The 27,512-nt window shown below is 49.8% G+C and overlaps 1 protein-coding gene and 1 pseudogene across 1 annotated transcript; both read left to right on the top strand.

The window, feature by feature from the left end:
- The first annotated feature begins 395 nt into the window (after positions 1 to 395).
- LOC119842741 (zinc finger protein RFP-like) lies at positions 396 to 10,354 on the top strand. Its single transcript, XM_038371221.2, has 7 exons — positions 396 to 960; positions 2,766 to 2,861; positions 5,124 to 5,354; positions 6,537 to 6,559; positions 7,593 to 7,708; positions 8,318 to 8,347; positions 9,293 to 10,354. Exons 1-7 carry the CDS (start codon positions 544 to 546, stop codon positions 9,805 to 9,807), a joined length of 1,428 nt encoding a protein of 475 aa, XP_038227149.1. The 5' UTR covers positions 396 to 543; the 3' UTR covers positions 9,808 to 10,354.
- A 7,047-nt stretch (positions 10,355 to 17,401) lies between these two features.
- Positions 17,402 to 20,999, top strand: LOC119842742 (annotated as a pseudogene).
- Positions 21,000 to 27,512: the final 6,513 nt, after the last annotated feature.

Genomic DNA, 27,512 nt, shown 5'->3' with positions numbered 1-27,512 from the left:
CAGCTGCTGCCCGGTCTGTCTGGGCCTTCAACAGAAGGCACAGCCCTGCCTGGGAGAGCATCCCAACACTGAGAAATCAGATCTGCTGCAATGAACAAAGCCCTGCCCAACTAGGGGGTGTGTGGATTTGGGAGTCAAAGAATAGAATTCAAGACAACTCTTCACTTTTTTGAAAAGAGTGACATTCTCCCGTGATGCATCCGCTGAAGTGAGCTGTAGCTCACGGAAGCTTATGCTCAAATCAATTTGTTAGTCTCGAAGGTGCCGCAAGTCCTCCTTTTCTTTTTTGCGAATACAGACTAACAGGGCTGCTGCTCTGAAACCTGATATTCTCCCTAACCTGACGCTGCTTTTCCCCCTGAGCACTCTTCCCAGCAAGGAGAGGGTCCTTTCCCAGCAGAGCCCCCAGGGGCGGGGAGAACTCACAGACCCAGCTGATTCTAGCTCCGCCAATGAGGCAGAGCCAGGAAGGGAAACACCCAATTCCTGTCCCAGAGGCTGGAAATTCAAACGAGCTTTTTGTTACCCTTCCCGCCAGGAGCCATGGCTGCAGAGAGCCCTGCAGAAAGTCTCCGGGATGAACTTTCTTGTCCCATCTGCCTGGAGTATTTCCAAGAGCCGGTGTCTATCCACTGTGGGCACAACTTCTGCAGGGCCTGCATCAGCCAGTGCTGGGGGGAGTCGGAGCCCGACTTCTCCTGCCCCCAGTGCAGAGAAACCGCCCAGCAGAGAAACTTCAGGCCCAGCAGGGAACTGGCGAGAGTTATCGAAATAGCCAGAGGGCTGAATTTCCAGGCAGCCAAAGGCTCAGCAGGGGAGCGAGCCTGCGAGAGGCACCAGGAGGCTCTGAAACTCTTCTGCGAGGAGGATCAAACCCCCATCTGCCTGGTGTGTGATAAATCCAAGGCTCACAGATCTCACACGGTGGTTCCCATAGAGGAGGCTGCCCAGGAGTACAAGGTAGGAAATCTCCGCCCGGCATCAGTGTTTGTACCTATGGGTTTCAGAGTAGCAGCCGTGTTAGTCTGCATTCGCAAAAAGAAAAGGAGGACTTGTGGCACCTTAGAGACTAACACATTTATTAGAGCATAAGCTTTCGTGAGCTACAGCTCACTTCATCGGATGCATTACCTATGTACCTATGGGGTTTTCAGATCTATTTCCAGGCCCAGAGTAGAGCTGCTCAGGCAGACATCATGTAGCCTGCGGCCATAACTGTGGGTTCCCAGGCTTTCCAATGTTTGGGTTTCCTTCTAGTGTCACCTGAACTCCTCATTTCCTGCTGTCATAAAGGATGTTTTTTTGCTAACTACAGTGTTGTGATAAAGATTTTGAACCTTACACATGGATCTCTGCTCTGACTTGAGGAACAATTTCCAGGGGTGGGTGAGGAAAAATATTCATTATCTTGTGATGCCCTTTTCCTCAGTGAATATTTCTGTTCCCACACACGTTCCTGCTGAGCGGGACACACCGGAACCAGCACTGCCAGCCCCCACCGTTCTAAAATCCTGAGATCTTTGAAAAGATTCAATCAGACTGCAGGAATTTATCCTCCCATTCTCTGCTTCATTCATTTCAAACCAGCAGAGAAATAACTTGATTCTTGGTCCCCAAAAGATGCTGAGGGATGCGAGGTGAGGCAGGGGTGCAGTCAGAGCTCCTGAGTGGTGGACAGATGAGGAATTTTTGGAGCAAACCTAACACCATCTGTTTTACTAGGATCAGCAATCTGAGAGCAGAGTTGTAGGGAAGAGATCTTCACTGAACACACTGAGAGGCCAGTGCTACAGGGGCGGGCAAACTTTTTGGCCTGAGGGCCACATCGGGTTTCCAAAATTGTATGGAGGCCTGGCCCCCGCCCCCTATCTGACCCTTCGCCCCCTGATGGATCCCCCGGACCCCTGCCCCATCCACCCCTCCCAGTCCCCTGACGGCCACTGGACTCCCCACCCCTGAGTGCCCCCCGCCGCCCCATCCAACCCTCCCTCTCCTTGCTGACTGCCCCCACCGGGACCCCTGCCCCCATTCAACCCCCCCATTCCCCGCCCTCTGACTGCCCTGACCCCTATCCACACCCCCATCCCCTGACCACCACCTTGAACTCCCCTGCTCTCTAGCCAACCCCCCCTTCCTCCTTACCACACTGCCTGGAGCGCCAAGACAGGCAGCTGCGCCGCCCGGCTGGAGCCAGCCATGCCACCGCACAGCACAGAGAACCGAGTCAAGTCGTGGCTCTGCAGCTGCGCTGCCTGGCAAGAGCTCGCAGCCCCACCACCTAGAGCCTTGTGCTGGCTGCGCAATGAGCTGAGGCTGCGTGGGAGGTGGGACAGCAGGAGAGGGGCCGAGGACGAGCCTCACGGGCCAGGAGCTCAAGGGCCGGGCAGGAGGGTCCTGCGGGCCAGATGTGGCCTGCAGGCTGTAGTTTGCCCACCTCTGCACTAGAGTTTGTGCACTGGCTGCCTGGACCCAGTTTGTGCTCCTAGGCCCCAGGTGTCAGAATGAACTAGTTAGTTCTCCTCTGCTGTCTGCTGCTTTCCCCCAGTTCCTGCAGTGTCCCTGGCCTGGCCTGTGAGTTGCCCTGTGGGTGCTCTCCTGGCCTGCTGCTGGGTTAAATAAGCTGGAAAGCTAAATCCATGCAGCAGCGTTATGGCCGGGGGTAGCAGGGTGGGGGGAAGTGAAATTTCAAAAGACAATTGCTCCTCAAGCTCCAAAAGAAAACAAATTACCCCCCCAACCTCCCCCCCGCATTTCTCTTTGCCCAGGAACAATTCCAGGCCCGACTGCAGGCTCTGAAGGAAGAGAGAGAAAAGCTCCTGGAATGGAAACTGACTGGACAGCAGAGAAGCTCAGAGTACCTGGTAGGTGCCCAGTGGTTTTATCCAGCAGGACCCTGGGGATGAAGGTCAGTGTGGGACATTTGTGCGTCTCTCTGGGTCCCTGTGCTGCTGGTTTGGGATTGTGCATGTCTGTCTCTGGGTATGTCTTCACTACCCCCTGGATTCGCTACTCCCTAATCTAGACGCGATAAATCGACTCCCGAGCGCTCTCCTGTACTCCAGCGCCAGGAGAGGCGCAGGCGGAGTCGGTGGGGGAGCGGCCGCAGACGACTTACCGCGGTGAAGTCGATCTAAGTACATCGACTTCAGCTACGTTATTCACGTAGCTGAAGTTCCGTAACTTAGATCGATTTCCCCCACCCCCCTCAGTGTAGAGCAGGGCTCTGTTCCCCTCTGTGGGCTAGGGTGGGACTGGGACTCCTTGCCTGGCTCTGGGGCAGATTCCCCAGGAGCTTCGGGCAGCTTTGGGGCAGGGCAGCTGCTGATCGAATCCAGCAGCAGGTGCAACCTGTGCTCCCCTCTGCCCAGGATGGACGGGATGTGGGGTCACGGCCATACCTCCTCCCTTCAGCTCTGGCAGTGCCAAGGCTTTGTTAATGATCCATCCCCAACTATCAGAGAGGCCTGCTAGGCTCAGCTTCAGGCTTGATCTTTGTCTGTGTCTGCACACACTGTCTGCTTCACTCTATGCAGTGCAGTTGTAGCTGTGTCACTCCCGGGATATTGGAGAGACAAGAGAGGGAGGTTAGATCTTTGCACCAACTTCTGTTGGTGAGAGAGACAAGCTTACACACTACACAAAGCTGTTCTTCAAGTCTGGGCTGGAGAGCTCTGGGTGGCTCGAAAGTGCTCTCTCTCTCTCTCTCTCACGGAAGTTGCTCCAATCAAAGAGATCACCTCAACCCCTTGTCTCTCTCTTTGTTATAGATGAGTACTAGAGAGTCAATAGCTGAGCAACAGCCAAGCTCTCATGCTAAGCGCTGATGGTTTCACAGTGCTCTAAAACCCACCTGCATCCTGATGTCTTGGAAAATCACTGTGCCCCATCCAGGCCTGAGACAGGGTTATTGGACCGAATCAGGAGTCATGTGGTCAAGGGGCTGCAGAGATGAAGGGCTCAGACGAAAAGAACCTGACATTCAATTTGTCTCCTTTTCTCATAACTTTTCTGTGCCCGCCTATGGCTCAGATCATAGCACCGATCAGCCCCAAACTGAGCTGGGTCTGATTGGATTTCACCTTGGCTAGCGACCGGCATCCAGGGCCACACAAGGGAAGCAGAACCTTAGAAGTTATAAGAGGGTCTTTCAGGCTCTGTAAATATGCATACATCTTGGATACGCACATGGGAAAGTGATGTGAGCACGTTCGAGGAGACAGGTGCACCTCAAGCTAGAGAGCGGACCGGTAGCAGGCAGCTGTGGAAATGGGACAGAGTTGGCAACCTTGGGCTTTGAGTTAAGGTTGGATGGCAGTGTGCGTGTGAGGCGTGACCTTAACTCTGCATTCCCTTGATTTCAGAGCTGTGTCTGTCTTTGCTTCATTCTAGATTTCATGGTATAAATTTATGGACTGGGGCTGCATTAGAGATCCTGATCTCTGCACTAACACAGTTAGTCTCTTCAGAGGTGTGGCTGAGCATCCCTCTGGGTAATGACAGGTTTCAGAGTAGCAGCCGTGTTAGTCTGTATTCGCAAAAAGAAAAGGAGTGCTTGTGGCACCTTAGAGACTAATAAATTTATTTGAGCATAAGCTTTCATGAGCTACAGCTCACTTCATTGGACGCATTTTTCCACCAAATACATCCGATGAAGTGAGCTGTAGCTCACGAAAGCTTATGCTCAAATAAATTTGTTAGTCTCTAAGGTGCCACAAGTACTCCTTTCCTCTGGGTAATGTGAATATCTGGAACTTCCTAAGTGAAACTTGGGAGTTTTGGTTTGTTTTCTTATTTTGTGTTTTCTTTACCCGTTCAGTCTCTCTCAGGAAGTCTTTGCTCATGTACCTCTGAATCCTGCTCTTTCTACGGCTGAATGGATTGAGATTGTTACAGGTCACTGATCACAAGAGAAACAAACCATGTGAGATGGAAAGGGAATTTAGGACGAGGTGGGACTTTCTAGGAAAATCTCTCTGGTCACATGGGGAAAGTTTCTGTCTGCTTTTGAGGTGCTGAATATTTAGAAATTCCCCCTCCTGCTGACACAGGGCTCGGTGAAATCTCCCCTGCCTCTTGGTGTGTCCTTGACGTGCCCTTTCCCTGTTTGTGCCTCCTCTTCACAGGGAAAGACAGACGCTGAGAGAGAGAAAATTGTGTCTCAATTTAAGCAGCTGCACCAGTTTCTGGAGGAAGAAGAGCGACTCTTGCTGGCCCGGCTGGGAGAGCTGGAGAAGGAGATTGTGAAGCTGCAGGATGAAAATATCGCCAAACTCTCCGCGGAGATTTCCCATCTCAGCGAGCTGATCAGCGAGATGGAGGGGAAGTACCAGCAGCCAGCAAGTGAATTCCTGCAGGTGAGACCTCAGAGCCTTGGAGATCTTTGGGAAACGGATGAACGGGGAGACCTATGTGGCTTGGAGTGCAGGATCCTAACACTACGGTGGAACTCACTATTTCTAGTTTTTACATAGGAATCCTCTCTCTTGCTCTCTTTAATGGTACCTCATTTTATTGTTAGGAACTACTGTTAAAATGTGAATTTGCTGGTTTACGATCACTTCCACTTGCTTCTGGTTTATTATTCTCTTTTGTATTATTAGTAATTTGATGAGGGGCATGGAGCAGCTTCCATCTGAGCAGAGGTTAAAAAGATTGGGACAGTTCGGCTTAGGAAAGAGGTGACTAAGAGGGGATATGGTGGAGCTCTATAAAGTCATTCTGGTGCGGAGCAAGCAAACAAGGGAATGTTTTTTTACCCCTTCCCATTACACAAGAACCAGGGGTCACCCAATGAAATTTAATAGGCAGCAGATTCAAAACAAACATAAGGAAGTGCTTCCTCATAGACCTCACAGTCAACCTGAGGAATTCCTTGTCCTGGGATGGTGTGAAGGCCAAAAGTATAAGTGGAGTAAAAAAAGAATGAGATCAGTTCATGGAGGACAGGTCCATCAATGGCTGTTAGCCAAGATGGTCAGGGACACAACCCCATGGTCTGGATGGCCCTAAAGCTCTAACTCGCAGAAGCTGGGACTGGGGATGGATCACTTGACTTTGCTCTGTTTTGTTCATTCCCTCTGAAGCATCTGTCAGAAAACAGGACACTGGGCAGATGGGCCATCAGTCTGACCCAGTACGGCCGTCTTGTGTTGTTAGGATTGAGGGATCCCGGGAGAGGGCCCCTTTGTAGGTTTTAGATTTTAATGTTCTTTTTTACAGTGTTCTTGGTCCACTTATGGCCCACATTACTGGGGGAGTGGAGCCCATTAATTACACACGTGACTTCATCCACCGCTCCCGAGGCAGGGAAATATTATTTAAATAATGTGATCCCTATTTCACGGAGAGAAAGGGGGATTTTGTTTTGGAAATCATCCGAGGACAGCTGCTGGTCTCCCCATGACACCACCAACACCCCTGAACCAGGATCACAGTGTGGCCTACCCCACCCTCTTTTCCACCAGCCAATGTCCTTCTCATGGTTATCACTCATAACTGAGCTCTTTGTTCTCTGTCTTTCCCCCCCCCCCCCACAGGACGTCAGAAGCACCTTGAGCAGGTACGTGCCTCCGTCTCACTCTCAGGGACACATCACTCTGTGGGGCAGGGGCTTGAGCGCCATGTGACGCCCTCATCTCCTTAGGGCACCATGGCCGACTGTGTGGGGCAGGGTCACCCCTCTGATCCAAATCTCCCCTCTGCTGATGTTACTCCTGGGATTGATGCTCTTTATTCGAGAGGCTGAGATGGTGATGAAGCATGAGGGCAGGTTAATAAAACCCGAATAGATTCATTAAATTTTTTGTGTCCCGGCGAACGGGAATATGGACCCTTCCAGAGCAGTGGTGTTCAAATATGTTCAGCTTATGTCCATTTGGCGCACAGCGAGAGGTGATTTGGGGTTAGTGATCTCCATCCATTTCTGACTGGGCAGGTGTGTACACCACCAAGCTTAGCGGAGTCAATGCAGCTTGTTGGCCCATCTCCCTGCTCCACTTCCATATGTTCAGCTTGTATCTGTTTGGTGCCCTGCATGAGGTGATCTGGGGTTAGTGCAGTAGTTCTCAAACTTTTCTACTGGTGACCCCTTTCACATGGCAAGCCTCTGAGTGCGACCCACCCTTATAAGTTAAAAACATTTAGCACCATTATAAATTCTGGATGCAAAGTGGGTTTTGGGGTGGAGTCTGAGAGCTCGCGACCCCCCATGTAATAACCTCGTGACCCCCTGAGGGGTCTCGACCCCCAGTTTGAGAACCCCTAGGTTAGTGGTCTCCATCCATTTCTGACTGTGCAGGTGACCACACCACAAAGCTTAGCGGAGTCAATGCAACTTGTTGGCCCATCTCCCTGCTCCACTTCCCCTCGATGTCGTCTCTCGTCAGGTCATGCTAGAAACAAAACTGGGCCTCTGTGGGTGAAGCTTGTGCTGCCATTGCCTGAGGGGTACCTGCTCTGAGGCTGGGATACATAGAACAGTCCAGCCTCCAGGCCCTGCAGTCCAGCAGCTTTCTCTGGCATGAAATTCGTCTGAGATGCGGATAAAATCGTGATTTACAATCAGTTAATTAGAGAATTCTTTTTCTCTCCAGGTGCGAGCAGGGGAAGTTCCAGCAGCCGGTGGAGATTTCTCCTGATCTGGCAAAGAAACTTGGTGATTTTGCCCAGGAAAACATTGTGCTAAAGGAGACTCTGAAGAAATTCCAAGGTAGTGAGCAGGGATTGAAAAAGGAAAATGGAGACTGGTCTCTGTGAATGTTGGAGGAAATGGGCTGTGTCCAATTAGCTGCGAATGTAAAATTCAATTTAAGAACATAGAAGAAATATAAACAAAGTTTTGAATTTATTAAGACTTTTTTTTCCAAGATATAAGATATTTATGAGGAAACAACAATAGTCCGAATGTGATTAATTGTTGCTTTCCTCACTCTAATTCTTGAGGACTGCAAAGTACTTGGTTGAGTGAAACTCTGTGCTAATACAAAGGGCTCCATCTTCCTGAGTCTTTCATTCCAGTCTGACCTGTCTATGAATTTTCTCTTGTAGAAAGGTGAGATGCACTAAGTGCCACATAAGCCGTGTTTATAACCATGTTATTAGTGCTGAAACGGGTCCATAAGCCTGATAGTGGCCCATCTCCATATGGGCGAATTTTACACTATGTCTCTCTCTTTATTTCTCTCTCTGGGTCTCCCTGCCTTTTCTCCTCTGTTCGTGGCCCAGAACTAAAGCACAGTTATTCTGATTAATTGTAGAAATCCTGCATGAAACATAATTTTGATACCATGAAATCTCTTTCTCTCCCTCTCCTCCCAAGATGCTCTGGTGTTTAAACTGCAGACAGCAAGTAAGTGGATCTCTGGCAAAAGGGGGTAGTGTTATGGGTAGGGTTTTAGATGGATTGAGAGAAAAGGACAGTTTGTGTTTGTGGCACTGGAGTCATTTGAGGAGCAAGCTTCTGAGATGGAACAAAACGGAGGTCCCCATCTACAGAGAGTGAGCATTACAGGGGAGGGGTTCTGGCCTTAAGCACTCCAATATATTATTAACCCCTTAATTGTTGTGAAGTGTACTGACTGAGTGAGGGCTCTGTCTCCTCTGTTATGCTGGGGGATGTGCCTGGTCTGACCCTCCCTCGGAGTGTCCATAGGACATCGCCCCCTTCTCGGTCTCACCCTGTGGGTCCCACCTCTCCCTTTCCCCGGGGCTCTTGGATTGCCAACTAGGCCCCTCCAACCTCTCTGTCTTTGGGAGGTCTTCCGTGGACACTGCCTCCTCCTCTCCCATTCCTCATGGGTTGGGGGCCGTGCCCTGGCATACCCACCAACTCCCTCTCGCCTCCTTCCACCCAGGTCTATTGCCTCCCCCCCATTGTCCCAGCTGCACTGGGGTTTGTGCTTCCCTCTCTGCTGGCTCCTTGATTCCCTCTGACTGGGGGTGTCTCCCCAAGAGGAGGCTGAGGCTGATGCCCCTTCAGTCCCACCCCAGGCTCTGCTTCCTGCCCCGCCCAGTCCCTGCGGCTGGGAGTGGGGAACCACAGCACGGGGAGCAGGGGAGGAGATGGAGATGCAGAGTCTGCAGCTATAACTGCACCTCTGGCCCTGGGAGGTGGGAGCCACGATGAATCCCTGCTCAGCCCCAGCACAGAGGCAGCTCCCTGAGACCCAGGACAGAGAGGCAGGAAATCAGGGAGGGTCCCAGCCAGGACGGGGCTGCTGGGGAGCGTGAGAAATGATCCCAGCTTCTCCCAGGGCTGAGCTCTGCCTCTAACGCTCCGATTCTCTCTCCCCAGTGACTCTGGATCCAGACACGGCTCATCCCCAACTCGTCCTGTCCGCAGATCGGAAAAGTGTGAGACTGGGAGCCACACGGCAGCAAGTGCCCAACAACCCTGAGAGATTTGACTGGAATCGCTGTGTGCTGGCCTGTGAGGGATTCACCTCGGGGAGACATTGCTGGGAGGTGGAGGTGGGGGATGGGCGATGCTGGGCTGTGGGGGTGGCCAGAGAGTCTGTGAGGAGGAAGGGGTGGTTAAGTTTTAACCCTGAGGTGGGGGTGTGGGCTGTGCAGTGGCTGCAGGGGGATCAATACAAGGCTTGCACCTCCCCTGAGACTACAGTGTCACTGGACCGGGTCCCCAGCAGGATCCGGGTTTGTCTGGACTGTGACGAGGGGCAGGTGGCATTTTTCAGTGCTGACAACCGGGTCCCGATCTTCACTTTCCCGCCAGCGTCTTTCAATGGGGAGAGAATCTGCCCTTGGTTCTGTTTCTGGGACAGTGGAACCCAGTTGAGACTCTGTTCCTGATACACAAGATTATCTATCCCCCTGCAGGCCATGAAATGGGCTTCTCTCGCCTCTGGCACCCTCATTTCTACGACTCTGGAATCTAAAGTGGGCTGGTGACCTGTTCTCCCCGCTCCAAAAAACCAACCAAACAAACAAAACCACCCAACCATCAGGGAAATTGTCCAGCCTGTTTGTCACTGTTCTCTATGATCGCAGAGGACTCTAGCAACCTGGTCAGAGAGCAAGAGGAGGAGTCCTGGGTGAGGGAGGACAGTACTGGTGGCAAATCTTTGGGGCAGGGGAGTGGCAAGAGAAAATGGTTAATCTTCACTTTTGATGAGTGTTTTCTAGAATTTAACAAAGTTATTTTTATATCAAGCCCATGGAGGTTGTGATTTATGGTTCCCATGATCATTGACTGCTGCAGCTTTTTTGTTTTATCACGGAGTGGATTCTGTATCTTCATAGCTGTAAAGATGTGAAATTTTTGTGTCTCACAATGATTTCTCTGTCTGCTGCTGGGTAAAATATAGAAATAAACCCAGGAGCCATCAGAACGACTTGATTCACCAGTGTTGGGTTTGTTTGCTTTTTACTGACATGCATGGTGGGGTCGAGGTGGTTTTACAGGCCATTAGAATTGTAACAAAAGCAACCCCTCTGGAATTGCAACAATAGTAATGATCATGTCTCTGCTAGGCCACATTCAGGTACTTTCATCCAGAGTCTGTTGGATCTGAATTTCCCAGCCCGGGTGCATCAAGCATTCAGACAGTACAGTGACATGTAGCTAGTTACTGGTCCAAACTTTTCATAGACCAGGGTCACATGCATATTTGTGCGGTACCTCTACTGGCCACGTTCAGAAACAAAAGAGCATCATCGTCTGTTCGATGAGACCTTGCACATATGGTGTGTGCTATATAAAATGGCATCCTGACACACACATGTCACAGTTACCAGGGGAAATCTAAATTTCAGCCCTGAAATCACAAGCCCCGACCCCTTGCCTTAAAGCAGTAACTCGTTTGAACTGCGAGCCATGAGCTGGTTGTTTGTCACTGGGGCTGGTCACTAGGGGGACAAGATCTCTTGCACTAAGCCAATGTATGAAATAACCACATAAAGCCAACCAGAGGGGGTGTGTCCTAGCACTGCCCTTGTTTCCTCCAGCTCTACTTTTCCGTGTTGGTGCCCTGAGGTTTCTCCTCTGCAATTCTTTCAATAGGATGCGCAGAGAGCCAGCTTGCTGCAGGTTTGTGAGCTAGTGGCCATGGGGCAAGCCCCTAGAATGAGCAGGCAGGAGATGGGGAAGGTGAGGCTGGACGAGAGAGAAGTCCTATCAGACTCCAGTCTCCTGCTGTTCAGATCAATCAGCAAATGACTATGAAAGCCTGTGGGATTTGGGCAAAGACAGCTGGTGGAATTAAAAAAACAACACACAAACTAGGAGCAAGGGATCATGTCTGAGACATTCTGAATGAAGTCAAGATATATGGGCCAGCCTTTCCCTGGGTAGCTGTAGCCATTTCTGTTTGAGGGCAATGGACCAAATTCATCCCTGCCAGTAAGTGGGTAGCCATCTCATTCAGTGAAGAGGGCCACATCTCCCTCTGGTGCACCTTGGTGTTGCTCCATTGGAGTGAATGGGCAAGAGCTCCAGGGGGAGTAAATCAGTGTAGCTTCATTGACTTAAATGGACCTCTGTCAGCGTATAGTGGTCACGAGTTAATTGCTTTCTTTCTTTCATGTAGATATTCTTAAATTAAAAGAAGAGAAAAGAAAGGCAGTGGCTCTCCCAGCAGGAGCACTCGTATTGATTGGATTGTCAGTGTGGGGCATTGTGGGATGGCTCCTGGGGGCCAGTAACAGTGGACGTAGGCAATGCAGTGTCTGCATGGACACTGCATCGACCTAACTACATTGCCTGTGCCACAACACCGCTCGAGAAGGTGGTGTTCTTACATCAGCATAGAGAGGCACTTATGTCGGCCAAAGCCGAATTTAAGTGAAGACACTTCCACAACCAGGTTGACGCAAGGCAGCTTATGTCGACCAAGCTGTGTAGTGTAGACCAGGCCCTGGAGAGGTAACCCTTAACTCCTGTTATCATGGGACAGGCAAAGCATGGAAGTGAGGAGGGGGTTGCTGTGGCATAGAGAGACTAATGAAAACTACAGTTGCGGTGCTGCTCCACCCACAATGCAGCCCCGCAGCCTTAACGTAGACCTACTTGCCAAAGCTTTACCAGTAACATTTGCCTTATTTTGGCACATCCTTGCCCGCCTCCATGCTCAATTTTGAAGCCTGTCAGTAAACCCCTGATGACGTTAAACCACTACCGCAAATGATATAAGCCCTCTACTGGCACTGTTCGTCCAGTATGATGCCTGGGGGGGGCGGGGGGGGAAGACCAGCAAAAACAGCCCTCCAGCAATGTCCCTGTCGCTGCCCAGCTGACTGCTCTGGTCACAATTTGGAACTCTCCTGCCAAAGGGTCACAGTGGCTGGAACCTCCCATTCCCCCACCTTTAGCCTGTGTGGTTTGGAAATTCCTATGTCCCTGCAGCCCACCTTGGTGAGCTCAGGTGTGGATCTACCTGCTGCTCCAGCTAAAGGTCCTGTTGCTATCTGGTCCAGGAAAGGACTCCTAGCCCAGTGGTTCTCAACCTTTTTGAGCTCAGGAGCCATTTGTCAATGTCTATGGCCTGTCGTGACCCAGTCAATAGCCTGGGGGTGGAGGCCCTGGGTTGGTTTCAGTTGGATCCTGCCCTCTGCGGGGGTTGGGTCCAACCAGGCACTCACCGCACAGTGGTGGCTTCTGCAGCTCCTGTGCTGTGGTGCTGGCTGGGCTTGTCTCTCTGTTCTGGGCGTTGCAACCTCTGGGGTTGCAGCGCTGCTCAGGTTTCTCCCCATCCCCCCTGACTGGAACAAATCTGTGTGAGTGGAGTTGTGCCCTGGCTCATGGGATTGCATGGCCACTCACTCAGGTTTGGCCTACTCGGACTCCCGTCGCCATGATGGCTGGGCCAAACTGAGTGGCGTGGGGACCCCAGAGTTTGTGGTACCTGGAGCAGGGAGGTGAGCCCAGCCAGCCCCATGGGACAGGAGCTGCCACACGACCCTTTGAAACATTCTGGTGACCCAATTTTGGGTCCCAGCCCAGGGGTTGAGTCGAGAAACCTTGGAGTAGATGTCTTCAGCCTGTGTTGGGGTGGGAGGGGGGAGCAGGGCAAGCCCTGCTGCAGAATCCTCACAGACATAAAGGTGTCTATTCCCATATTTCAAAGGTGAGCCAGATGTTTGGGTAGGACAGAGAAGAGCAGCAATGCCAGGCAAAGGGGAAGAAACTCCAGCAGTTGTACCGCCAGGTAAAGGAGGCCAACGGCCTTGCAGGGACTGACTCCCAGGCCCATCGTGCTTGGCACAGACCTCACCACCACAGTGTGGACATCTCCTGGGAACTGGAGGAAGGAAATCCGGCAGCACCCAGTGATGTTTAGCAAACAACCTGGAGTTCTTCAGTTCCAGCCAAGCACGGACAAAGAACCCACTGGATATGGGGAAGGGAGCTCAGGTGGGTACATTAATACACACTTCTTGTTTCTGTTTACGTGCTTCATGGGCTTCCAAATCTCCCCCTCCCTTTCCATCCCCTTCCTTTGCCCCCTTTTATATGGTGGCTGCATGCACATAGGGAGAGAGGGAATGAATTGCCGTTTGAAGTAGACTCCCTATTTTAAAAATGTGCCCTGGTAATAAAAATAAAGGATATGGTAAGCAACTTTTTAAGTTAACTTATTTTTGAGATGAGCACTATTCCCAGCAAGGAGAGGGTTGTTTCTCAGCAGAGCCCCCAGGGGCGGGGGAGAACTCACAGACCCAGCTGATTCTAGCTCTGCCAATGAGGCAGAGCCAGGAAGAGAAACACCGAATTCCTGTCCCAGACGCTGGAAATTCAAACAAGCTTTTTGTTACCCTTCCTGCCAGGAGCCATGGCTGCAGAGAGCCCTGCAGATGAACTTCCTTGTCCCATCTGCCTGGAGTATTTCCAAGAGCCGGTGTCTATCCACTGGTTTCAGAGTAGCAGCCGTGTTAGTCTGTATTCGCAAAAAGAAAAGGAGGACTTGTGGCACCTTAGAGACTAACACATTTATTAAAGCATAAGCTTTCGTGAGCTACAGCTCACTTCATCGGATGCATTTGGTGGAAAAAACAGAGGAGAGATTTATATACACACACAGAGAACATGAAACAATGGGCTTATCATACACACTGTAAGGAGAGTGATCACTTAAGATAAGCCATCACCAGCAGCAGGGGGGGGGGAAAGGAGGAAAACCTTTCATGGTGACAAGCAAGGTAGGCTAATTCCAGCAGTTAACAAGAATATCAGATTTCAGAGTAGCAGCCGTGTTAGTCTGTATTCGCAAAAAGAAAAGGAGTACTTGTGGCACCTTAGAGACTAACAAATTTGTTAGTCTCTAAGGTGCCACAAGTACTCCTTTTCTTTTTAAGAATATCAGAGGAACAGTGGGGGGTGGGGTGGGAGGGAGAAATACCATGGGGAAATAGTTTTACTTGTCTACAGCCAAGCGCTAAGATATAACCGCATTTGCTCCAACCCCTCAGACAGAGACAAACACCTACAAGATCTCTATCATGCATTCCTACAACTACAATACCCACCTGCTGAAGTGAAGAAACAGATTGACAGAGCAAGAAGAGTACCCAGAAGTCACCTACTACAGGACAGGCCCAACAAAAAAAACAACAGAACGCCACTAGCCATCACCTTCAGCCCCCAACTAAAACCTCTCCAACGCATCATCAAGGATCTACAACCTATCCTGAAGGACGACCCATCACTCTCACAGATCTTGGGAGACAGACCAGTCCTTGCTTACAGACAGCCCCCCAATCTGAAGCAAATACTCACCAGCAACCACACACCACACAACAGAACCACTAACCCAGGAACCTATCCTTGCAACAAAGCCCGTTGCCAACTCTGTCCACTCAGACTCAAGGAATATTTCCAACACACCTCTGACCAACATATTAACCCACAGAGACCTTCCTGCCAACACTACAAAAAGAAGGATTCTGGGTGGACTCCTCCTGAAGGTCGAAACAGCAGCCTGGATTTCTACATAGACTGCTTCCGCTGACGTGCACGAGCTGAAATTGTGGAAAAGCAGCATCGCTTACCCCATAACCTCAGCCATGCAGAACACAGTGCCATCCACAGCCTCAGAAACAACTCTGACATCATAATCAAAAAGGCTGACAAAGGAGGTGCTGTCGTCATCATGAATAGGTCGGAGTATGAACAAGAGGCTACTAGGCAGCTCTCCAACACCACTTTCTACAAGCCATTACCCTCTGATCCCACTGAGAGTTACCAAAAGAAATTACAGCATTTGCTCAAGAAACTCCCTGAAAAAGCACAAGAACAAACCCGCACAGACACACCCCTGTAGCCCCGACCTGGGGTATTCTATCTGCTACCCAAGATCCATAAACCTGGAAATCCTGGACGCCCCATCATCTCAGGCATTGGCACCCTGACAGCAGGATTGTCTGGCTATGTAGACTCCCTCCTCAGGCCCTTCGTTACCAGCACTCCCAGCTATCTTCGAGACACCACTGACTTCCTGAGGAAACTACAGTCCATTGGTGATCTTCCTAAAAACACCATCCTAGCCACTATGGATGTAGAAGCCTCTAAACCAACATTCCACACAAAGATGGACTACAAGCCGTCAGGAACAGTATCCCCGATACTGTCACGGCTAACCTGGTGGCTGAACTTTGTGACTTTGTCCTGACCCATAACTATTTCACATTTGGGGACAATGTATACCTTCAAATCAGCGGCACTGCGATGGGTACCCGCATGGCCCCACAGTATGCCAACATTTTTCTGGCTGACTTAGAACAACGCTTCCTCAGCTCTCGTCCCCTAATGCCCCTACTCTACTTGTGCTACATTGATGACATCTTCATCATCTGGACCCATGGAAAAGAAGCTCTTGAGGAATTCCACCATGATTTCAACAATTTCCATCCCACCATCAACCTCAGCCTGGACCAGTCCTCACAAGAGATCCACTTCCTGGACACTACGGTGCTAATACGCGATGGTCACATAAACACCACCCTATATCGGAAACCTACTGACCGCTATTCCTACCTACATGCCTCTAGCTTTCATCCAGATCATACCACTCGATCCATTGTCTACAGCCAAGCGCTACGATATAACCGCATTTGCTCCAACCCCTCAGACAGAGACAAACACCTACAAGATCTCTATCATGCATTCCTACAACTACAATACCCACCTGCTGAAGTGAAGAAACAGATTGACAGAGCCAGAAGAGTACCCAGAAGTCACCTACTACAGGACAGGCCCAACAAAGAAAACAACAGAACGCCACTAGCCATCACCTTCAGTCCCCAACTAAAACCTCTCCAACGCATCATCAAGGATCTACAACCTATCCTGAAGGACGACCCATCACTCTCACAGATCTTGGGAGACAGACCAGTCCTTGCTTACAGACAGCCCCCCAATCTGAAGCAAATACTCACCAGCAACCACACACCACACAACAGAACCACTAACCCAGGAACCTATCCTTGCAACAAAGCCCGTTGCCAACTCTCTCCACATATCTATTCAGGGGATACCATCATAGGGCCTAATCACATCAGCCACACTATCAGAGGCTCGTTCACCTGCGCATCTACCAATGTGATATATGCCATCATGTGCCAGCAATGCCCCTCTGCCATGTACATTGGCCAAACTGGACAGTCTCTACGTAAAAGAATGAATGGACACAAATCAGACGTCAAGAATTATAACATTCAAAAACCAGTTGGAGAACACTTCAATCTCTCTGGTCACTCGATCACAGACCTAAGAGTGGCTATACTTCAACAAAAAAGCTTCAAAAACAGACTCCAACGAGAGACTGCTGAATTGGAATTAATTTGCAAACTGGATACAATTAACTTAGGCTTGAATAGAGACTGGGAATGGATGAGTCATTACACAAAGTAAAACTATTTCCCCATGGTATTTCTCCCTCCCACCCCACCCCCCACTGTTCCTCTGATATTCTTGTTAACTGCTGGAATTAGCCTACCTTGGTTGTCACCATGAAAGGTTTTCCTCCTTTCCCCCCCCCCCCCCCCCCGCTGCTGGTGATGGCTTATCTTAAGTGATCACTCTCTTTACAGTGTGTATGATAAACCCATTGTTTCATGTTCTCTGTGTGTTTGTGTGTGTGTGTGTATATAAATCTCTCCTCTGCTTTTTCCACCAAATGCATCTGATGAAGTGAGCTGTAGCTCACGAAAGCTTATGCTCTAATAAATTTGTTAGTCTCTAAGGTGCCACGGGTACTCCTTTTCTTTCTGATATTCTTGTTAACTGCTGGAATTAGCCTACCTTGCTTGTCACCATGAAAGGTTTTCCTCCTTTCCCCCCCCTGCTGATGGTGATGGCTTATCTTAAGTGATCACTCTCCTTACAGTGTGTATGATAAACCCATTGTTTCATGTTCTCTGTGTGTGTATATAAATCTCTCCTCTGTTTTTTCCACCAAATGCATCCGCTCTAATAAATTTGTTAGTCTCTAAGGTGCCACAAGTACTCCTTTTCTTTTTGTCTATCCACTGTGGGCACAACTTCTGCAGGGCCTGCATCAGCCAGTGCTGGGGGGAGTCAGAGCCCGACTTCTCCTGCCCCCAGTGCAGAGAAACCACCCAGCAGAGAAACTTCAGGCCCAGCAGGGAACTGGGAGAGTTATGGAAATAGCCAGAGGGCTGAATTTCCAGGCAGCCAAAGGCTCAGCAGGGGAGCGAGCCTGCGAGAGGCACCAGGAGGCTCTGAAACTCTTCTGCGAGGAGGATCAAACCCCCATCTGCCTGGTGTGTGATAAATCCAAGGCTCACAGATCTCACTCGGTGGTTCCCATAGAGGAGGTTGCCCAGGAGTACAAGGTAGGAAATCTCCGCCCAGCATCAGTGTTGTACCTATGGGGTTTTCAGATCTATTTCCAGGCCCAGAGTAGAGCTGCTCATGCAGACATCATGTAGCCTGCGGCCATAACTGTGGGTTCTCAACCTTTCCAATGTTTGGGTTTCCTTCTAGTGTCACCTGAACTCCTCATTTCCTGCTGTCATAAAGGATGTTTTTTTGCTAACTACAGTGTTGTGATAAAGATTTTGAACCTTACACATGGATCTCTGCTCTGACTTGAGGAACAATTTCCAGGGGTGGGTGAGGAAAAATATTCATTATCTTGTGATGCCCTTTTCCTCAGTGAATATTTCTGTTCCCACACATGTTCCTGCTGAGCGGGACACACCGGAACCAGCACTGCCAGCCCCCACCGTTCTAAAATCCTGAGATCTTTGAAAAGATTCAATCAGACTGCAGGAATTTATCCTCCCATTCTCTGCTTCATTCATTTCAAACCAGCAGAGAAATAACTTGATTCTTGGTCCCCAAAAGATGCTGAGGGATGTGAGGTGAGGCAGGGGTGCAGTCAGAGCTCCTGAGTGGTGGACAGATGAGGAATTTTTGGAGCAAACCTAACACCATCTGTTTTACTAGGATCAGCAATCTGAGAGCAGAGTTGTACAAAAGAAATCTTGCTGAGGGGCCAGTGCTATATGCGGAGGCACTAGGGTTTGTGCATTGGCTGCGTGGACCCAGTTTGTGCTCCTAGTCCCCGGGTGTCAGAATGAGTTATTTCTCCTCTGCTACCTGCTGCTTTTCACCAGTTCCTGCAGTGTCCCTGGCCTGGCCTGTGAGTTGCCCTGTGGGTGCTCTCCTGGCCTGCTGCTGGGTTAAATAAGCTGGGAAGCTAAATCTGTGCAGCAGCGTTATTGCAGGGGAGGGTGGGAATCATTGCTCCTTAAGCTCCAAAAGAAAAAAAATTACTGCCCCACCCCCAATTGTCTTTGCCCAGGAACAATTCCAGACCTGATTGCAGGCTCTGAAGGAAGAGAGTGAAAAGCTCCTGGGATGGAAATTGACTGGAGAGAAGAGAAGCTCAGAGTATGTGGTAGGTGTCCAGTGCTGTTACCCAACAGGGCTGTGGGAATGAAGGTCAGTGAGGGAGGTTTCTGTGTCTCTCTGGGGCTATGTGCTGCTGGTTGGGGATTGTGTGTGTTTGGGCTGGAGTGGGACTCCTTGCCTGGCTCTGGGGTTAGGACAGATTCCCCAGAAGCAATGGCAGCCCTGGGGCAGGGCAGACACTGATCGAATCCAGCAGCAGGTGCAGCCTGTGCTCCCCTCTGCTCAGGATGGATGGGATGTGGGGTCATGGCCATATGTCCTCCCTTCAGCTCTGGCAGCGCCAAGGCTGTGTTAATGGTCCATCCCCAACTATCAGAGAGGCCTGCTGGGCTTGGCTTCAGGCTTGATCTTTGTCTGTGTCTGCACACACTGTTTCACTCTATGCAGTGCAGTTGTAGCCGTGTCGGTCCCGGGATATTGGAGAGACAAGGCGGGGAGGTGAGATCTTTGATTGCACCAATTTCTGTTGGTGAGAGGGACAAGCTTACATAATACTCAGAGCTCTTCTTCAAGTCTGGGCTGGAGAACTCTGGATGGCTCGAAAGCTTGTTTCTCTCTCTGACAGAAGTCACTCCAGTCAAAGAGATCACCTCAACCCCTTGTCTCTCTCTTTGTTATAGATGAGCACTAGCGAGTCAATAGCTTATCCACAGCCAAGATCTTATGCTAAGTGCTGATGGTTTCACGGTGCTCTAAAACCCACCTGCATCCTGACGTTGTCTTGGAAAATCACTGTGCCCCATCCAGGCCTGAGACAGGGTTATTGGACTGAATCAGGAGTCAAGTGGCCAATGGGCTACAGAGGTGAAGGGCTCAGACAAAAATAACCTGACATTCAATTTGTCTCCTATTCTCATAACTTTTCTGTGCCCGCCTATGGCTCAGATCGTAACACTGATCAGCCCCAAACTGAGCTGGGTCTGATTGGATTTCACCTTGGCTAGCATCCGGCATCCAGGGCCGCACCAAGGAAGCAGCACCTTAGAAGTTATAAGAGGGTCTTTCAGGCTCTGTAAATATGCATACATCTTGGATACGCACATGGGAAAGTGATGTGAGCACGTTCGAGGAGATAGGTGCGCTTCAAGCCAGAGTGCGGACCGGTAGCAGACAGCTATGGAAAGGGGGCAAAGTTAAGGTTGGGTGGCAGTGTGCGTGGGAGATGCAACCTTAACTCTACATTCCCTTGTCTTCAGAGCTGTGTTTGTCTTTGTTTCATTCTTGATTTCATGGTATAAGTTCATGGACTAAGCCTGCACTAGAGATCCTGATCTCTGTACTAACACATTTAGCTTTCAGGCACTGAATTCTCATGGCTCTCCAGAGGTGTGGCTGGGTGTCCTCCAGGGCATGTGAATATCTGGAGCTTCCTCAGTGAAACTTGGGAGTTTTGGTTTGTTTTCTTATTTTATGTTTTCTTTACCCCGATCAGTCTCTCTCAGGAAGTCTCTGCTCATGTACCTCTGAATCCTGCCCTTTCTACTGCTCGAAGGACTGCGATTGTCACAAGTCACTGATCACAAGAGAAACAAACCATGTGAGATGGGAAGGGAATTTAGGGCGAGGTGGGACTTTCTAGGAAAATCTCTCTGGTCTCATGGGGAAAGTTTCTGTCTGCTTTTGAGGTGCTGAATATTTAGAAATTCCCCCTCCTGCTGACACAGGGCTCTGTGAAATCTCCCCTGCCTCTTGGTGTGTCCTTGACGTGCCCTTTCCCTGTTTGTGCCTCTTCTTCACAGGGAAAGACAGACGCTGAGAGAGAGAAAATTGTGTCTCAATTTAAGCAGCTGCACCAGTTTCTGGAGGAAGAAGAGCGACTCTTGCTGGCCCGGCTGGGAGAGCTGGAGAAGGAGATTGTGAAGCTGCAGGATGAAAATATCACCAAACTCTCCGCGGAGATTTCCCATCTCAGCGAGCTGATCAGCGAGATGGAGGGGAAGTACCAGCAGCCAGCAAGTGAATTCCTGCAGGTGAGACCTCAGAGCCTTGGAGATCTTTGGGAAACGGATGAACGGGGAGACCCATGTGGCTTGGAGTGCAGGATCCTAACACTACGGTGGAACTCACTATTTCTAGTTTTTACATAGGAATCCTCTCTCTTGCTCTCTTTAATGGTACCTCATTTTATTGTTAGGAACTACTGTTAAAATGTGAATTTGCTGATTTACGATCACTTCCACTTGCTTCTGGTTTATTATTCTCTTTTGTATTATTAGTAATTTGATGAGGGGCATGGAGCAGCTTCCATCTGAGCAGAGGTTAAAAAGATTGGGACAGTTCGGCTTAGGAAAGAGGTGACTAAGAGGGGATATGGTGGAGGTCTATAAAGTCATTCTGGTGCGGAGCAAGCAAACAAGGGAATGTTTTTTTACCCCTTCCCATTACACAAGAACCAGGGGTCACCCAATGAAATTTAATAGGCAGCAGGTTCAAAACAAACATAAGGAAGTGCTTCCTCATAGACCTCACAGTCAACCTGAGGAATTCCTTGTCCTGGGATGGTGTGAAGGCCAAAAGTATAAGTGGAGTAAAAAAAGAATGAGATCAGTTCATGGAGGACAGGTCCATCAATGGCTGTTAGCCAAGATGGTCAGGGACACAACCCCATGGTCTGGATGGCCCTAAAGCTCTAACTCGCAGAAGCTGGGACTGGGGATGGATCACTTGACTTTGCTCTGTTTTGTTCATTCCCTCTGAAGCATCTGTCAGAAAACAGGACACTGGGCAGATGGGCCATCAGTCTGACCCAGTAAGACCGTTCTTGTGTTGTTAGGATTGAGGGATCCTGGGAGAGGGCCCCTTTGTAGGGTTTAGATTTTAATGGTCTTTTTTAAAGTGTTCTGGTTCCATTTATGGCCCATATCCCTGCCGGAGCAGAGCCCGTTAATAACACACATGAATTCATCCACAGCTCCTGAGGCAGGGAAATATTATTTAAATAATGTGATCTCCTGCCATGTGATGCCCTCATCTCTTCAGGGCACCATGGGCAACTGTGCAGGGCAGAGTCAACCCTCAGATCCAAATCTCCCCTCTGCTGACATTACTCCTGGGATTGATGCTCTCTATTCGAGACGCTGAGATGATGAAGCATGAGGGCAAGTAAATAGACCCAAATAGATTCATTAAATTTCTTGTGTCCTGGGGAACGGGAATATGGGCCCTTCCAGAGCAGCAGCATTCAAATATGTTCAGCTTGTATCTGTTTGGTGCCCTGCATGAGGTGATCTGGGGTTAGTGCAGTAGTTCTCAAACTTTTCTACTGGTGACCCCTTTCACATGGCAAGCTTCTGAGTGCAACCCACCCTTATAAATTAAAAACATTTAGCACCATTATAAATGCTGGATGCAAAGTGGGGTTTGGGGTGGAGTCTGACAGCTCGTGACCCCCCATGTAATAACCTCATGACCCCCTGAGGGGTCTCGACCCCCAGTTTGAGAACCCCTAGGTTAGTGGTCTCCATCCATTTCTGACTGGGCAGGTGACCACACCACAAAGCTTAGCGGAGTCAATGCAACTTGTTGGCCCATCTCCCTGCTCCACTTCCCCTCGATGTCGTCTCTCGCCAGGTCATGCTAGAAACAAAACTGGGCCTCTGTGGGTGCTGCCATTGCCTGAGGGGTACCTGCTCTGAGGCTGGGATACATAGAACAGTCCAGCCTCCAGGCCCTGCAGTCCAGCAGTTTTCCCTGGCATGAAATTCATCTGAGATGCGGATAAAATCGTGATTTACAATCAGTTAATTAGAGAATTCTTTTTCTCTCCAGGTGCGAGCAGGGGAAGTTCCAGCAGCTGATGGAGATGTCTCCTGATCTGGCAAAGAGACTTGGTCATTGTAACCAGGAAAACATTGTGCTAAAGAAGACTCTGAAGGAATTCCAAGGTAGTGAGCAGGAACTAAAAAAGGAAAATGGAGACTGGTCTCTGTGAATGTTGGAGGAAACGGGCTGTGTCCAATTAGCTGCGAATGTGAAATTCAATTTAAGAACATGGAAGAAATATAAACAAAGTTTTGAATTAGCTAAGAAATTTCCCCCCAAGATATCAGATATTTATGGAGGAACAACAGTAGTCTGAATGTGATTTGTTGTGACTTTGTTTGCCCTAATTCTTGAGGACTGCAAAGTACTTGGTTGAGTGAAACTCTGTGCTAATACAAAGGGCTCCATCTTCTCTTCCTGAGTCTGTTTCATTCCAGTCTGACCTGTCTAGGAATTTTCTCTTGTAGAAATGCCACTTAAGCCATGTTTATAACCATGTTATTAGTGCAGAAAGGGGTCCATAAGCCTGATAGTGGCCCATCTCCATATAGGAGAATTTTACACTATGTCTCTCTCTTTATTTCTCTCTCTGGGTCTCCCTGCCTTTTCTCCTCTGTTCGTGGCCCAGAACTAAAGCACAGTTATTCTGATTAATTGTAGAAATCCTGCATGAAACATAATTTTGATACCATGAAATCTTTTTCTCTCCCCCCCTCCCTAGATGCTCTGCTGTTTGAACTGCAGAACTGCCAAAGGGGGTAGTGTTATGGGTAGGGTTTTAGATGGATTGAGAGAAAAGGACAGTTTGTGTTTGTGGCACTGGATTCATTTGAGGAACAAGCTTCTGAGATCGAACAAAATGGAGGTCCCCATCTACAGAGAGTAAGCATTGCAGGGGAGGGGTTCTGGCCTTAACACTCCAATATATTATTAGCCCCTTAATTGTTGTGCAATGTACTGACTGAGGGAGGGCTCTGTCTCCTCTATTATGCTGGGGTTGGGGGGTGCCTTGTCTGACCCTCCCTCGGAGTGTCCATAGGACATCGCCCCCTTCTCGGTCTCACCCTGTGGGTTCCACCTCTCCCTCCCCCCGGGCTCTTGGGTTACCAACTAGACCCCTCCATTCTCTCTGTCTTTGGGAGGTCTTCTGTGGACACTGCCTCCTCCTCTCCCATTCCCCATGGGCTGGGGGCCCTGCCCTGGCATACCCACCAACTCCCTCCCGCCTCCTTCCACCCAGGGCTACTGCCTTCCCCCCTTGTCCCAGCTGCACTGGAGTTTGTGCTCCCCTCTCTGCTGGCTCCTTGATTCCCTCTGACTGGGGGTGTCTCCCCAAGAGGAGGCTGAGGCTGATGCTCCTTCAGTCCCACCCCAGGCCCTGCCCCCCCAGTCCCTGTGGCTGGGAGTGGGGAGCCACAGCATGGGGAGCAGGGAGATGCAGCAGGGGAAGAGATGGAGATGCAGAATCTGAAGCTATAACAGCCCCCCTAGACCCTGGGAGGTGGGAGCTGCGGTGAAATCCCTGCTTAGCCCCAGCACAGAGGCAGCTCCCTGAGACCCAGGACAGAGAGGCAGGAAATCAGGGAGGGTCCCAGCCAGGATGAGCCTGCTGGGAAGTGTGAGAAATGGTCCCAGCCTCCCCCAGGGCCGAGCTTTGCCCCTCACGCTCCGATTCTCTCTCCCCCCAGCGAATGTGACTCTGGATCCAGACACGGCTCACCCCAGACGCAACGGGCCTGCTGATTGGATACGTGTGAAACGGAGAAAGACACAGAAGCGAGTGCCCAACAACCCTGGAAGCGATTTCCCAACATTTCTGGGAGGTGGAGATGGGGGATGGGCGATGCTGGGCTGTGGGGGTGGCCAGAGAGTCTGTGAGGAGGAATGTGGGATTCAGTTTTAACCCTGTGGAGGGGTTCTGGGCTGTGCAGTGGCTGCAGGGGGATCAATATAAGGCTCACACCTCCTCTGAGACCACAGTGTCACTGGGCCAGATCCCCAGCAGGATCCGGGTTTGTCTGGACTATGACGAGGTGCAGGTGGCATTTTTCAGTTCGGACAACATGGTCCCGATCTTCACTTTCCCACCATCATCTTTCAATGGGGAGAGAGTCCACTCTTGGTTCTCTTTCTGGGACAGAGAAACCCAGTTTAGGCTCTGTCCCTGATCCACAGGGTAAAATATTCTACTGCAGGCTATGACATAGGCTTCTCTAGTCGCTGACATCCTCATTTCTACAACCCTGGAAGCTAAAGCGGGCTGGTGACCAGTGTTCCCTCTCATTTTTGACAGGCCGTGTGCGCAAAAAATTTCTTCTGTGCAAATTGTTGTGCTTCTGTGCAAATTTTTGTGTGCGCAGTGTTTTGCCATGTGCGCGGGGTTTAGGATCTGTGTGCACTCGCACACACGCACAGCTTAGAGGCATCACTGCTGGTGACCTGTTCTCCACCCAAAAACCTACTAACCAAACCCACCGAACGCTTGGGGACACTGACCAGCCTGTTTTTCACTGTTTTCTATGATCCCAGAGGACTCTAACAGTCTGCGTAGTCGGACTAAGAGGAAGGTCCCGAGTGAGGGAGGAGAGTTCACAGTTGGGGAACCTTTGAGACAAAGGGAGGGGCAGAAGACAATTAATAATCTTCACTTTTGATGAGTGTTGTCTAGAATTTAACAAAGGTATTTTTATATCAAGCCCATGGAGGTTTGTTTTATGGTTCCCACTATCATTGGCTGCTGCAGGGTTTTTGTTTTTTCACCAAGTGGATTCTGTGTCTTCACAGCTGTAAAGATGCTGAAATTTTTGTGTCTCACAATGATTTCTCTTGTCTCCTGCTGGGTAAAATATAGCAATAAACCCAAGAGCCATCAGAACTACTTGATTCACCAGTGTAGAGTTTGTTTGCATTTTACTGACATGCTCGGTGGGATCGAGTTGAGTTACAGGCCATTGGAATTGCAACAGTAGTAACGATCATGTCTCTGCTAGGCCACATTCAGGTGCTTTCACCCAGTGTTTGTTGGATCCAAATTTCCCAGCCTGGGCGCATCAAGCATTCAAACAGTGACATGTAGCTAGTTATTGGTCCAAACTTTTCATAGACCAGGGTTGTCGTGTAAAGCCTCCGCTCAATCCAGTAGAATGTGATTGTCAGATCTGTAACTTTTCAGTCATTGCTAGTATGATCATTGAGTTCTGTAACCTTTTGCAAAACTTTGTAACTTTTAGTCATTGTTAGCATAATGTTTTAAATTTTGTAACTTTTGCAAGCTTTGTAGTCTTTTCAGTTACCACTTGTATAATTTCCAAGCTTTGCAATATTCCATCACACCATCACGGAGAGTGTGAACAAGGGAGTGTATGTGGGACTGGGCGCAGAGGAACTGCAAGGAGGAAAGAGCCTGGAGACAAGTGTCTGATGTAATCTGCCCTGAGAAGTCAATCGTAGGGTGCTGTAAAGAAAAGAAGAACCTGGTATGTGTGAAAGGAACAAGGTCTGGGAATGTTTCTTGGTGACGGACACAGAAGGAAAACTCAGTGTATGTGACAGGAGCTGCCCAGTTCCAATAAAAGGAAGAAAGCATGCTCACAAGCCCTTCTTCTTCTTGACCTGCTCACTGGCCTGGATCCGTGACCACAGGCGGACACACCAGATCTACTATGCTTCGGCTTCTTGGCTTTCTATGTTGTCTCTGGTAACTCTCCCTCTGCATGAGTGTGTGGGTGCATGAAGGTATGAATGTGGGGAATGTGTGTGTGCATGAATAATTGCCATCCCTTTTCTGTTTGATCCAATAGCGGCATTTAATAAAACCAATATAAGTGTAGTCCTGGGTTAGTTTCTAGGGAAATTGAGGTAACATTCGTGGTGGAGAATTGAGGCAACTACCGATAGGGTACACTAGCGGAAAGGGGCGACAAGGAGTAGAAAGCATGTGTAGTGCCTGCTCCCCCTTCCATGTACACTAGAGGAAAGGGGTGACACGGAGTCGAGAGCACATACGGGTAGCCTAGGAACTGCAGTGCATCTGCTCCCCCTTCCTGATTTTGGGCACGATGCCACCGTTTAGAAAGGGAAAGAGCCCCCCTGAATTCACAATGGAAGGGAACGTGGGAAAATTTCCCCTCCTCCTCCTTTGGGCCCACTCCAAAGGTGTTGACCGCTGGGTCCCAGGGCAGTTTCATCAGGGGACTCCATGGTGGACATAGAAAATACATACCAGAAATATTGTGAGTTTTATCATCCAGGGGATATTCAGCTGGGGTTGAAGCTCCCAGAGCCGGGAGGCGATATTTGGGCCAAAAAAGCAACCTCAAATTAGGGGAGCCGCGACTCTCCGAGCTTCCAATAACTGGGAGAGGAAAGCACCCAGGGATGGACTTGGGTTGGACCTCTCCAGGTGGAGTCAGCAGGAAAATTGCAGGTGCACCTTTGGGTGGGGGTGCCATATGAGCGCCCTGAGACATCTGAACTAGATTTTCTGGCGCTGGTGGACACCGACATGGCTGTCTCACTGCTTCCCTGCCCTGTGCTGGGAGTGCCAATCCAGGGAACCATTGAGATCCAGGGATTTGATGGCACCTTGGCACAGGGACAAGTGTTGGGATGATTGGTCACCCAGGTGGGGAATCTTACCCGAAGATGGCCCTGGATTTATAGCCCCACAACTACAGAACCAGTTTTGGGCATAGATTGCTTGCGGGAGGGAGAAATAGTGGTTGATTGAGCTAACAAAGGTTTGTGGAGGACCCCAAAGAAAGACTGGACCCCTGAAGCAGGGAAGGGAGATACTGGATTGCTGACGGTAGTATGTTGGGAGTGGCGGCAGTGACCAGGGACAGCAAGGAGGAATGGAGGA

Source organism: Dermochelys coriacea, chromosome 14 (genome assembly GCF_009764565.3).
Source record: "Dermochelys coriacea isolate rDerCor1 chromosome 14, rDerCor1.pri.v4, whole genome shotgun sequence".
Taxonomy (NCBI): domain Eukaryota; kingdom Metazoa; phylum Chordata; order Testudines; family Dermochelyidae; genus Dermochelys; species Dermochelys coriacea.
Note: the sequence above shows the minus strand (reverse complement) of the source record. Positions and strands in the feature narration are given on the sequence as shown.

Excerpts from the sequence above, each read along its gene's own strand:
- LOC119842741 (XM_038371221.2), top strand. The coding sequence starts at position 544 with ATGGCTGCAGAGAGCCCTGCAGAAAGTCTCCGGGATGAACTTTCTTGT. Across the intron at positions 5,355-6,536 it reads CAGCAAGTGAATTCCTGCAG|GACGTCAGAAGCACCTTGAG; the intron begins GTGAGACCTCAG and ends CCCCCCCCACAG. Across the intron at positions 6,560-7,592 it reads GTCAGAAGCACCTTGAGCAG|GTGCGAGCAGGGGAAGTTCC; the intron begins GTACGTGCCTCC and ends TTTTCTCTCCAG.